This window comes from Chinchilla lanigera, unplaced genomic scaffold, assembly GCF_000276665.1.
Source record: "Chinchilla lanigera isolate Chin_1 unplaced genomic scaffold, ChiLan1.0 scaffold00074, whole genome shotgun sequence".
Taxonomy (NCBI): Eukaryota; Metazoa; Chordata; class Mammalia; order Rodentia; family Chinchillidae; genus Chinchilla; species Chinchilla lanigera.
This window is the reverse complement of record NW_004955475.1, coordinates 5809840-5823433: the sequence shown is the minus strand read 5'-3', so window position 1 is coordinate 5823433 and position 13594 is coordinate 5809840. Positions and strand designations below refer to the sequence as shown.

General features: G+C 41.9%; 1 protein-coding gene across 1 annotated transcript in view; it reads right to left on the bottom strand.

Annotated features, from left to right (window-relative positions):
* Positions 1-1769: 1769 nt before the first annotated feature.
* LOC102025457 (prolactin-releasing peptide receptor-like) overlaps positions 1770-13594 on the bottom strand; it is a 94994-nt gene continuing 83169 nt past the window's right edge. The window contains exons 2-7 of the mRNA XM_005401705.1: positions 10133-10208; positions 5877-6090; positions 5183-5684; positions 4458-4583; positions 3267-3400; positions 1770-2869 (exon numbers count right to left, since the gene is read on the bottom strand). Of these exons, the coding sequence (XP_005401762.1) occupies positions 2218-2869; positions 3267-3400; positions 4458-4583; positions 5183-5684; positions 5877-6090; positions 10133-10208 (1704 nt within the window). The 3' untranslated portion in view covers positions 1770-2217. The remainder of the gene's footprint in view (positions 2870-3266; positions 3401-4457; positions 4584-5182; positions 5685-5876; positions 6091-10132; positions 10209-13594) is intronic.

Genomic DNA, 13594 nt, shown 5'->3' with positions numbered 1-13594 from the left:
GTTAAAACCTAGGACCTAGAGCTCATTTGTACCAGGTTCAAACCAAATAAATCCCCAGCCAGAAACTGCTTACAGTGGTACCACCCTCAGATTTGCTGGGTGCTGTGTTCAGACTAGGTGCTGCCGAAAAAAAATCTAAACAAAACCCTGTAAAAAATCAGACTGTTTAGATGCCCAATTCTTCAATGATCCCATACATCAACACAGCTGATGGCACATGAAGTTCTGCGAGTGTAAACTTTCCAGGCAAGTCAGCAGCAAATATTGAGGCTAGATTATCTGTCAAGCATGGAACATTCCAGATTCTCAGCCTTACTGAAGACATAAAAAGTCTAATTCTTGTAGAGAATAGGGACAGGAGTAGGAAGGGGTCTTCCTGGGAATGAGAGAACATTAGGAGAAAATACAATTGTACAATAATCATTTAAATCACAATGATAGCTCTTTTATCCAAATTTCTCCTACGTCTAAGCAGGAGGAGGATAACAGAGCAAGGTATGATTCCTCTAAGAAGCGCTGGGTACAATTCACTCAGCACTCATCTTTTCTGACCCTGAACAGTTAGTCAACTGCCCTGAGATTTAGCTATCTTTCCAAAAGGAAAATGAGTGGGAAGGAAATATTTCTGTCCTTAGTTAGAAGAATAAGAAGTATTTACATGAGGAGAGAGGGAAAAAACCAGCAGGGCTCACAGCTAACAGAACTACTAACCTCAAAAGCAGTTAAAGCTAAAAGGAGAATATACATGGGTGTCAGTTTCTACTGGTGACAACAGGAAATGTCATCTATCAATTCTAGGGTTTCTCCAAATAGCTGGTCTTATATGTGAATAATAAATGGTCAATATTTTTAGTTGGTATGTTTAGGGTAGAAAGGGAGGGGAGGGGAACAATTAATACATGAAAGTGAAAATGGAAAGAAGCAGAGTTAAAGCTACAATTAACCATCTTCTTCCAATTTCTCTTTGGTCTGAAAAGAAAAGCAACACTGCAGCAAGTGAGGAAACTAATCAGAAATGTTTGACATTCTAACTCCAAAAAAACCCTACTTGTCCCAAGTAGGATCAGAGTATCCAAAGCTAAACTCTAGTTAATCTTCTTCACAGTCCCGGAGACTGGCTTATCCCTTTCTAGAGGAATCCTCAAAGGACACTGAATAGTATGTCACTGTTACTAAGATAATGATTAAGATGAGGAGAAGACAGATAGTGTGAGAGAAAGAAATAAAAGCAGAGGCACACATTCACTCTCAGAAGATGACAACTACATCTCAAAACTGCTAAAGGCAATAGTGTGGCAAACTAATTATAAAGTTTACAGCAAATGCAGCAGCAAAAGTCTAAAGCCAGTAAGCCAGACCTGGGACTACTAACAAGCCCCAGAATTATTCAATGGTAGTAGAAGCCTATTGATATTATTTTTTAATTCTTTTATAGTTTCTAGAAGTTATTTCTCTTCTGGGGGTGTTGTTATGGAGAATGGCAAGCTTTTTTTGTAGTGCTACTTTGGGCACTTCAATTTTCATTATATTCAGAAGAAAACGATCATTAAATCATTGTATAACGACCTGGGGAAATAACTCAGGTTGAACCCTTTAGCTGTCTTGTCTTTTCCTCTACACCTGTAAGATTTCTCATTCTCACTCCATTACAGAAAATGTTTCAAACAACTTGCACTTACAAGGTGCTTTGACTTCCCAGACATATCTGAAAAAAATTCAAGAATTCTACTTTTCTCTCCTGGCAATTTGCTAGAAATATCATAAGGGGTTTAGCATGTTATCCATTTAAGTAAAATACATTTAAGAATTGCTAGGGGTTTTAACAGCTCCCAAGGCAATATCAGTAATCAAAAAACAAGAACCATGGCATGGTGGTATACAGGAATGGAGAGGGACATTGGTGAAGAGAAACAGGTGCAGTTCAGGAAACCCTAAGTCAGAGTGAAATTTTCTTGTCAGCAGTACAGAAACATCTCTAATGCATCTGGATGTCGGATATCCTCAGTGTACTTGGTGTGGAAAGAAAAAGTAGGAAAGGAGAATATGAAAAAAAGACAGGGAAAAATGAAACCGTAAATGAGACATATGGTGGCTCACATGGCCTCTATCACTCAAGTACCGGCCCCACCCTCATGAGAAGTGAATAAATTCTAGTTATTTTAGCCTCATCCTATCTCTGGTATTTTGAGGATGAGTAAATCTTGCGGTCTGGGCAGCTTAAACTCTAGGCACTGAAGGGTAAATAAAAGAGATTTCCACTACTGGGGAGGGAGGGGGACTAGGTAACTCATCAAAATCTTTAAATCTGGGGAATATGGGCACGCCAGGATTAGGATCCACAAAGGAAGGGCGGTGGGTAGGTGAGACAGAGTTTAGTTGGTGGTGCTCCCCTCTCAGGCGGCTGATTCCGCCTAGTACCATCTTCTGGATTTCCAGGATGATCTTCTGAACTTCAATCCGGAAGCTGTCGCTGAGCCAGAAGTAAATGTAGGGGTTGTAGCAGGAGCTGCTAATTGCCAGCCAGTGGAAGAAAAAATAAAGGTTGTGATGGCTTGATATCGCCTCACTGGATAGCAACACCAGGTAGAGGTTGAGGGGGAGCCAGCTGACTGTGTAGAGAAGGACCACTGTCATCAGCATCTTCAGGGTCTGCTTCTTCTTCCCACGTTGGCAGATGTAAGTATGGATATTGATATCGTCAACAGCATCATGGATCCACAGCTTCTTGGCCACATGACCATAGACAGCCACCAATATCATCAATGGCAAGATGAAGAACAGCAGAAAGGTGCTCAGGTCAAGGTATTTCCACGCAGATTTTGAAGCATGTGGGAAACTTGGGAGGCAGGCAATTTCTTCAGTCGTGTTTCTAGATTATAAAACAAAGAAAGGAAATCATCATTATTTTTTGCCTTTTTCTTAAGACCACCAGGTAACTGTTGCATGGCACTTAGGCTTTAAGGGAGAGACATATCTACTGTTTGGGTGTACACTGAGCCAAAAGCCAAGGAAACTCTGACTTTTACTTTATACAGAATTTTCAGGTGACATATAGGAAAATTGTGGTCCCTCCCCAACAGGAAAGGATATGCCTAATATCCATAGCCATGAGAGTTTCTGGGAATGCTTATGATAAATTCCAGTTAAGAGAAATTTATTTTTGTACTCATGCTTTAAATGGTATTACTCAAACCATGACTTCTTTCATGGGGCTTCCAAGATTATGGGTTGCTGGAATTCCAACGCTGGTCATTCTTTGCTCTTACCCAATTTTCACCTGGTAAAGCTTCTGGTAAATGGCATGAGGCAAAGCAGCACAGGTGCTCAGGATCCATATGATAATGATGCAAACATTGCCTTGCATCAGACTAATACGGGCCTTCAGGGGATACAGCATCACCTGGAAGCAAAAGGACCCAGTTGAATTCAAAAATTCGATTAAGTTACCAGTCCTTCATCAACTGACTTACTGATGCAAAAATACAGAGATGTTGTATGTGGATAGGTAATGTGCTTTGAGTACTTTTGGATACTTTTTATTCAGTTGAAAATATGTGGCATTTTGCTCTATGACAGAGTAACAGCTAATGTTGAGGGAATCATTTTGATTAGAAGTCAGGAATCTACACAGGCTATCTTGAAAGCTCATGTCCTGAGTAGGGAGTTCTGTGAAGAGGACAGATGTACAAATGTGTGATTTAATTTTCTTTCATGTTGTATTGATGAGTATGCCCTCCACATATTACTTCGTATCCCCCACCCCACACTTGGCTCCTCTCATGCCCTTTCCCTTCTTTCTCCTTCCCTTCCTCCCTCCTTGCCTCCTCCTGTCTCCCTCCTTCTTCTACCACCCAGATCCCTCCGTGGTCCAACTCGTTTGGCTTCAGCCACAACCTCTTCAGTCTTCCCCTTTGTCCCTTGCACCTCACTCATTTACTGGTTCTCTCCCAGCTGATTAACAGGTAATCCCTCCGAGCTTCTTATGACTTCCTTTTAAGCCATTTGCAAATTTTTTCCCAGCTCTCAGCTTCTCATCACTTCATCCCCTCCTACTTTAACTCCTCAGCCCTCCCTCAAAGACTCTACACCCACCTCCCGGCCTCACTCCACCATCAACCCTGAAGCCATACCCATCCCTGACTCATCTGCTCCCTGTCTCTTCTCTTAGCTTCTTCTGCAATGCAGCAAGTAATAAATGTTTTCTAAAGGAAAAGAGCATTCTTCATTATTTGTTCATTGCCACATCTCTGTTCCCACAGTGCCATATGAATATAGTAGCAGTTTTATTCTAAAAGATTTGCCTTGGTGAAGGTCTGTATTTCACCATCTTGCAGTCCCCCTAAACTATACATATACATTCACATATGTTGTCTTAAGGTACTTCTACATTTTGTGTGATATTTTCTATTTACCTAAAAGAAGAATACATGACTTTATAAGAAATGAAAAGCACATACCCGATGTCGGTCCAAAGAAATAGCAACCATGGTCATCACAGTTACATAGGCACAGGAGAACTGCGCAAAACAACTGAGATGACATGCCATCTTCCCAAGTACCAAGGAATTACAAACATAGCGCACCTGTGGTAGAGAAGGCTCAGGTGAGTTACGAGGACTATACCCTGGATCCACCACTCTAACAAGTAAACCTTCTTAGCTTCACTGAACTGCTAGCATTATTGTCTCAAAAAGCAAAGAAATATTTCCACACTGCAGTTCTCATGCTCTTCCCATCTCCCCCAACACAAACAGTCCAGATTTAAGACAAGGAAGGACACCAAATCATAAGAGATGTTAACCACCTTGAAGTCTAAGCAATGCTTTTTGAAAGGTAGGGAAACTGAGGCTGTGTCTTTGTGATAAAACTTAGATTCACATGTCAACCCAAAGCTCACCTACAATAGGTACCCACTATCACCCTGAACAATTTAAGTCTCTCTCAGCTTCTGCAAGGCAAGAGATTAATTCAGCAATGCAACTACAATCCTGCCTGTCTCTGTTTGCTTCCCAATTCAATTCCCAAACGTATTGCAGTGTCTCTTAGCCACTCCATTCTCTGTAAATCAAACCGACTGGTTTCAGCAATCCTTCCTGCCAAACTGCTGTCTCTGTTACAAGTACAAACTTGAATCTTAGTCCTCATCCTGCTCCCCAGCCACCCTCCTTGGCACCCAACTTACCATGGTGAATGGGGAGCTGAGAAGAGCCAGCATCATGTTGGTCACAGAAATGTTGACAACGAAGAGGCCACTGGCAGTGTGCACTCTCTTGTACTTCATAATTATATGGTTTAAGACCCAGTTGCCTAGGATAGCAGCAAAGACCACTACGGTGTACCCTATCACTAGCCAGAACTGCGCCTGCTCGTCTTGGGACACCACTTCTGAAGGTAGGAGACCCGAAAGGTCAGCCAGCTCGTTCATGTTTGACATATGGTCTGGCAGCTTATCCATCATGGAGAGCACGCCATCTCGGCCAGCTCGACCAATCGCAGACGCGGCGCTGCACATGGCTTGCAGCACCTGGGAGGTGGTAGTGGTGATCAGGTCATCAAAGCCGCTAGGCACACTCAGAGCTTCAGGGGTCAGCTCCTCCTCGTAATTCATGGTGCCGGTGTTTGGAAATGCCCCTAAGGGCGATTCTATGGTGGGGGGAGCGTCCAGATTGACGCCTTTGGAGGACCTTCAGGTCCTTAAACTAATAGGTCAGGGAGCACCCGGGGAAGTGGCATAGAGCAGTGAGGCCCTGGATGGCGAGCTGGGCAGACTGCCCAGTGAGCTGCAGCGCTGAGCTAAGAAGGTATTCTCTACAGTGTCTGAAGTGGGAAGGGGGAAGAAGCGCCGTCAACCAGTAAGGAGTGGAATGGGCAAATGCGTAGAGCTGAGCTGGGCAGCTAAGCTTTGGGTGGCTGAACGCTGCTGCTGACTCCGAATGCGCCGCTCTTTTGGAGAGCGCACGCAGTGCCTATTCTGACCTGGAGACCTCCAGCGTCGCCTCTCCTCTGCGTAGTCCCCGGTCGGGTCGTTCCGACTCAATTTCTCTTGCCTGCAGTCAGTCGGTAAATCTGTGGATCCTAGGCCGGCTGACGCTGCGAGCAAGGCGGAGCCATGCGTTGCCACTAGCAGCCCCAGCCTGTGCTGGCTGTGCTTTCAGCAGCAGCCCTTTATAGAGAATCTAAGGGCTGGCGCGGGAGCCAATAGGGAGCCCTGAATGACCCCCGCCCTATCCATCCAAGCAGGGGCCCCAGAGCCATTGGCAGTCTTTACTGATCCAGTCTCATACCCTCTACCTTTTCTGCTCCTTTGGCTCTTCCTGCAACTGAAAGCCTAGACTTAAGGGCTCCCTTATCAACCCCCCTCCCCCTAATCTGCCTTCAGCAGCTCCCCGTTCCCTCACTCTGGGTTTCATTTCTGCACCAGTTCCCAAAGCAGCGACTAAGAGCTGTGTCTCAGGGAACTGAGAGGGGGGCTGTAGAGACTGTGGCTGTGACTGGACAGACTAAGCTGGATGCCTCATTCTGTACTAGCAACCCAGGCAGCCCTTGGGGGAAAGTGTTTCCCCAGAAAGGTCAGCACAAATTTGGGGGTTTACCAGCTAGAGTGAGATGGGGGCCGTTGGAGAATCTAGAAGGAACACCCAAGGAGTGTTTGAGAGCCCGAGTGAGCGTTGCCTAGAACAGAGGAAAGTTTAGTATTGGGAAGCTTTTGTAAACTGATGCTGACAGAGTTTAAAGCAGCAGCAGTGAAAGGAAGATGGAGCTCAGTCTTAGTGGTTGCAGTAGAAAAGAGGCTAGGGCTGGTGGTCCCAGATTTCTCTCCCCATGGGATTTTAAGTTACCTCTCAGAGGTGTCTAGAGACATTTGAGCCACAAGTAGAGCCACTGGGCTGCCTCAGTAGAGGTGCTTGAAGGAAACACAGCAGCAACCTGAGTCAGAGTTAGAAAATGTCCCTTTGCCTAGCATCACTCACCCTTCTCCCACTAATTTACAGGTAGAAACACAGGTTTGGGTGGAAGAGGGAAAGGAAGCTCATAAAATTAACTGCAGCACCGGAACTAGAACTGAAAATAGAAAAGTGGCAGTTCAGAGTGTTTTGCTATGCAGCAAGCTGTCCTCTGAGAAATATTGTTTATTTCATCCAGTTCCATGACATCCTAGTCAGCTTCTACCTCTCAGGGTGGTGGAGGAAGATAGCAGATGCACCTTTCTTCTCCTAGAGTATCTTAAAAGGGAGCCCCCTGATGTCAGTGATAGCAACCACTACTTATGAAGGCACAAACAGAAATTAATTTATTACACCATTGCCATCATCATCATCACCACTATCATCATCATTATCTAGGCATGAAAATCATGAAGTGACAATGAGGAACAAGCAAACTTTTGTGTGTGTGTGTGTGTGTGTGTGTGTGTGTGAGCGTGTGTGTGCATGTGTGTGTGTGTGTGTGCGTGCGCAGGCACCCTGGCCACATCAACAAAGTAGGAATTGAGACAGGTATCTAAGGATGTTACTACTAGTTAATTGAGTGTGCTCCTGCTTTGTGGGGAGATAGTGACTGACAGATTAACAGTGCATAGCTAATTCCAAAATCTAAACTGTGATTTTCTAAATGAAAGTTAAGCCTTCCAAATATGGACCTAGGCTAGGCTTAAAGACATTACATGGTTACTAGATAACTTTTTTTAAAGAGTAAGAAAGGACAAAAAAAGGAAGGAAAGTATAATTTGCTTGTTTAATCAAGCTGACACATAAACAAACACATTTGAAGGATTTTAATAAGTACTGACTCTCTCAGACAGTTTCATCCTATAGCAGGCACTGAATTAGGCTGAGAATCCCTGACCTCCAGTTGATCCCTCTATATCAGTTTCCAGAAGAAGTTTGCCAACATACATCAACTGACTACCTGGGTGAGCCTTCTCTGTGCTTGATCCTGAGCTGGCTTCTCAAAGGCCCAAAAGGGATTAAGATGGAATACCAAATGAAAAATGTGTTAACAGGTAGTCAAAAACAAGACTTTTGTAAAATTTAAATGAAGTACAGAGCAGGGGCATATATGCGAGCATCAGACATGAACATGTAGGTGAAGGTTGCTAAGTCTGTTAACTATAGCCCTTACCCTCTTTGGCCTCTCTGAATCAAGTTTCTGCACCTTTCAAAAGTGGGTTTTTTCTCAGAGGACAAGTGTGTGTCCCATACAATAACATTGCAGAGATGGATGTGATGAAGTGAGAAATTATGTATATTATATCATATTAGCATTCTCAAACTTGTGATTCCACTGTCGCTGTTTCTGCATCCCAGGTCCTGATGAACAAGTGAGTTCTTCTTCACCTCAAACCCATGAGTTACCTGAGATTTTGCAATGTGAACACAAAGGGAAACCTGGGACTAATGAGCTCACCAATGTACCCAGTATATCAGTGGAAGAACGTGCCAGGATTGGAAAAATTAGAACTCAGTAGTCTATCTTCGTGAGCAACTAACAGTTGCACTAAAGGGAAGAACCTCATCCAGAAATAGCTAATTCCAGGCATAAGATGTGCAGTCAGTGCTATAGGAGCAAATACCATAGGTTGAGGGCAGAGGAGGCTTTGCAGAGAAGTTCGCATTTGAGCTGGGGATTGAAGAGCCAGGACAAAATTCAGCAGAAAGGAAAGACAAGGAGAAGTTTAAACTTCACATCCCCTTCCCCAGAAAGTGGGAGTAAAGACAGAAAGAAAGAAAATGTTCTTGGCTTTTCCCAGGGGCAGGAAAAGAAGAGAAGGCTTGGAATGGAGAGTATAGTATGTGTGGCTGCTATGCATGTTTCTGAGTATTTCCATGGAATTAGGGTAGCTAAGAATTGAGGAAAATAATTACATACATGACTAATGGAAGAAGGAAGGCTTCTTGGCACCAGTAGGAATCAGAATAAGTACATACATTCATACATCTTTTCAAGTTATCTGTCTGCCCTACTCCTGACACACCACCCATTCTCCCTCCTTGAGTCCTTCTCCCTCCTTTTCCCTCTCCACTCATCCTTCTCAGATCAGAAACTTGATGCTGGAAAATGAGAATTCATCCATTCTCAGTTGAGTTCAGCCTTTTCTCCAGGGCTTGAGACTGAGCCACAGTGTCAAAATGAAATGAATTTCCAGGTTTCAAGAAAGAGACTTTATTGTGCCCCATCCCCTGCTATGCCAACAGTGAATGGTTCTATGTATTATAAAAATCTGTATCCTATACAGCTCAAATTCATCTCCTAGGAGCCTCTAAAATCCATTTTAACTCTGAAACTGATATAGCAGAAATATAACTTCCAACCTGCTAGATGTCAGATGTGCCAATATTGTGTCCCCTGAAATCAAAGAATGAAGTCTAAAGTACAAAGGAGGCTAAGAGTAAGACAGGTTTAATGGAGAACAGGAATAGCTCCTGAGAGACAGGAGTAGTTGCAAATGTGTTGTTACCCAGGCCCTGTGTCAGGGGTAATTTATACAGCCAAAATCACAGTATGGTACAATGTAGGTCAAGCTAAAATCAACATATAAGATTATAAGTATAACCACTTAGCTAATATTGATCCAATAGGGAAGGCACATAACAAGGGAATATGGACAGCATTATTAACCTTGGCTTGTGTGACTTCTAAATTTGCAACATTTTGGGAAGAGATTGATTCAGGTGTTGTTCTGATCACCCACCTACATAGGTTGACGCATATCTGGACTTAAAGGAGGAGGTGGTACTAGTTACAGTACTCTCTCAAGTTTCCATTTATCCCTTAGGGAGTATGCAGGTATACTCATTGTCGTATGTTATCTTGAGGCCTTGACTTCTTCAGATGTGCCTTTAGCAACAATTCTGATGTCTTTAATTTTCTGCTGACTTCCTTGAGTGCCCAGTCCCTCTCTGACTATATATTAATTTCCATCTAACTTAGCTGCCCATAATAAAAGCACAAAGAATCCTCATTTCAGGCAAAAATAGCTCTGAGTTCTGAGAACGGTGCACTTCTGGAAGTGCACAGTATCAGTCTTTGCAGACCATTCAAAACTATGTACAAGCTGAGCAACAAGCATGGAGGGGCTGTGTTCAGAACCCGGCTAAACCAGCCTCTTCAGTATGCAAAGAAGGCTGCTTACTGGAGCAAGAGAAGTCAGACTCTTGCTGTTTTCCTGCACTCTTTTTCTTTCTCCTCAGTTCCCCATCTCCATTAAACTGGAATTCAGGAAATGATCTATATGTCATTTTACATGTTAGTGTTCATTGAGGTAGTTATATTGTGTTCCTACAAGATTTATGTTACATAATCAAAAAGGAGTTGAGCTAGGGGAGAACAAGGCGTTCAATACTGCCTTCTCACACAGGGAGACAAAAAGACCAAGAAAGGGAAGAGCTATAGCCAAAGAGGATGTGTCAGGTCTATAGCCCAGGTTTCTCAATTGCTGTCTACTTGAGAGCTCTTTTCTGTGCTTTCAGCTTTCGAATTTGCTATGCTTGTGATTGTGATCTCTATTTTATTATTATACCTTATTTCTCTTTCCCTGAGAAAAGAGATGAGTCTGCTGGTGGGCAGACTCTTCCTTGTCACAAGTAGGCCTTGAAGAAAAATAGGTACAATGGCAAATAAATAAATGAATGCTTGACCTTAGCTGTCTACATATGAAATCTGAAAGATGGAAAGTTCATGAGAACCATCTGATATATCTGAACACTTCTTTTGGTCCAGAGAACAAAGTATTCCAAACTTTATCTTTTCACTGTTGTGAGTTAGTTGTGAGCAGTGACCTCTAAATCCTGTTTTGCTCCTAATTTATAAGGCAATCTAATTTAATATAGGGTTTGTGCCTTGCTACTTCTTTGCTTCCATCTCCTTGCATGTACAATGAAGGAATTGAAATCAATATTCTAAGGATCCTTCTAGCGCCAACATCTTGCAATTATGGTCATTATACACAAAAATAAACCTGTTTTTAAATTTTATATTTGAAACTGCAGTCAAGGTGTTGAAATAACCAAAGAAGTAGTTGATCATGTGCTTTCAGCCTGTGTAAATGAACATGAGGTGGGTAGGGCAAGTGGTTCTTAGCGATATGTGATAATAGTGATCATAATACAACAGCAACCCAAACACAGGTGAGAACAGCTGGAATTAGTGCCCTGAGTCTTCCCTCTATCCCTGGAAACACAGCCACTTTGATGATAGGGCGTAGAAAGGCAGAAATATAAAAAATTGAGGATGAGGTCCAACAATTTAACAAACAAATTATCTCCGTTCCCCTTAAAAGTGAAGGCCATATTAGTTGCCAAACTTTCCAATAAATATATATCCACTGTTTACCAGGCACTATTCAAGTATATAGATATGACAATGAACAAGACAGACAAAATCTCTATCCTCATCAAATTTAAATTCCATGAAGGGATGAATCACCTAGATAATGAGCACATAAGCAAGATAATATCTCATCATAGCAAATGTTATGAAGAATGTATAATAAAGTGATAAAGAGAAAGAGGTTGGTGTGTGCATTGCTCATCAGAGTGGATGCACAAGGTGGGAGGGTGATATTTGAGCTGATACCAAAATGATGAGTGAACTCACCAAACAAAACTGTAAGGTGAAGGAGAGGTATCCTAGGTGGAAGGAACACCAAGTACAGAGACCCTGAGATAAGAACAAGTTTGGGGTGTTCAGTAAACAAAAAGAAGGTCAGTAGAGGGAGAATGACAATAAGCAAAAAGAAAGTAGTTTGAGAGAGTTCTTCTCATCTTCAAAAAGTCAAAAAGATTGTAATAATATCTTTCACAGTACAGAGCATTTTACAATACATTCAGTACTTTCTTATTTTTTATGTCATTTGATGAGAACAGTAAGCTTGCAGGTATGTAAAGTTACCCTCATTTTACTGACAGGGAAATGAGGCTCAAAATGTGAAAGGGAGATGTACTCATTTACAAGTCAGGCTTACTAAAATGTGAGTTTTATTTGCTTATTTAGTCATTTTTTGGTCCAGTCCCATATTGTGTTTTTCAGTGTGGCCTGACATAATGTATACCTTGCCCTCCTCAGTTGCTTATAATGTTGCATCATTTTTCTCCCTAAGCCTGGCCAAGTGACAGGCAGGTGAGGCCTAGGAGCTTAACGAGATCTTCAAGGCATAAAGTGTAGCCACACACTTTTGCATTGGCTGTGTAAGCTTGCTGGGTATGCTACTGGGATTTAAACCTTATTGGTGACAGTGAACCTCCCCAATGCAGGTAGCATACTAACCACCAAGTGAGGGAAATTGGCCTGAAAAAATGTGGTTATGGATTCAGCCAGCATCCAGCAATGCTGTGAAGAGAAAGTAGTGTGCTTGGTAGGGAGATTCTGTCATTGAAAGTATATTATTTCAAATAAATTTAATGATGTAATTCATATTCTTCTCACAAGAGTTCATCAAATAGCCATCTGCTCATCATCTTCCTTTAGCTGATGAATGGAGATTTAAGCAAGTTATTATTGTGTTATGTTTCTGCATTTTGAAAAGGCAATGTTGAACAAACTAATTCATATTAGGAACATTCGCCCTCCCTCTTTCACATTGCTGATCTTGATGTTTCTTGTATAATGAAAAGAACATTAGTCTCTACTGCCAAGAGAAGAGGGGTTTTAGTTCACACTCAGTTCCCTTTTCCCTATATAAATTCAGACAAGTAACCAATCGTGTCTGAGTTCTGATTTCCCCAGCAGTGAAATGAGCATAATGATATCTGTCTTTCTACACTCTTAGGATAACTGTGATGATCATATATGTGTACATGAATGAATGCACTTTTAACAATAAAGTATTGTTATCATTGTGCATTCACACCATTGTTTCGTATCCTCCTTTTTCTTTGTAAAATATCATCTTATAAATTTGTATTTATTCATGTATTTGTATTACAAAATAGTTTGTTCATTTTAGGGAATTAATGCATGCATATGGCATATCTTGCTTTTTTTCAATCTCTTTACCTCACTCTCCTTTGCCCCTGGTGATCCCCTTTCCTACCTCCAAGAGTCTAACTTCTAGTTTCCCATCATATTTTTCTTTCTTTCTTTCTTTCTTTCTTTCTTTTTTTCTTTCTTTCTTTCTTTCTTTCTATGCTAAGCTTTGCATATAAGAGAAAACATGATATTTGCCTTTCTGAGTCTGGCTTATTTCACTTAGCATGACACTCACCACTTCCATCCATTTTTCTGAAAGTGATACACTAATTCAGAAATTGCATTTTGACAATATCCTCATTCTGTTGGTATGCACGTAAAATCTGAAATGCATTTCACTTACCTTTTGTAGGGAAAAGTGAAGTTCAAGATGGCTACACTATGGTTCAGGCTGGGAAGTAGGATAATTTCCAGGGGACTTTTAATTCAAGCCAATAGAATTCCAATGCAGGAGCACTTCCTGATGTACTGATATAAATAACTGATACAACCAAGGTGGATGTTAGCTAGTGTAAATAGCTTATGTTAATCAAAATCCTTACTGGCGCGTAGCCACTATAATGTAGACCCCTTTATATAGCTAGACTACCACAAAGGCCAGTGGGTTAGGGGCCTGAGGACCGCAACA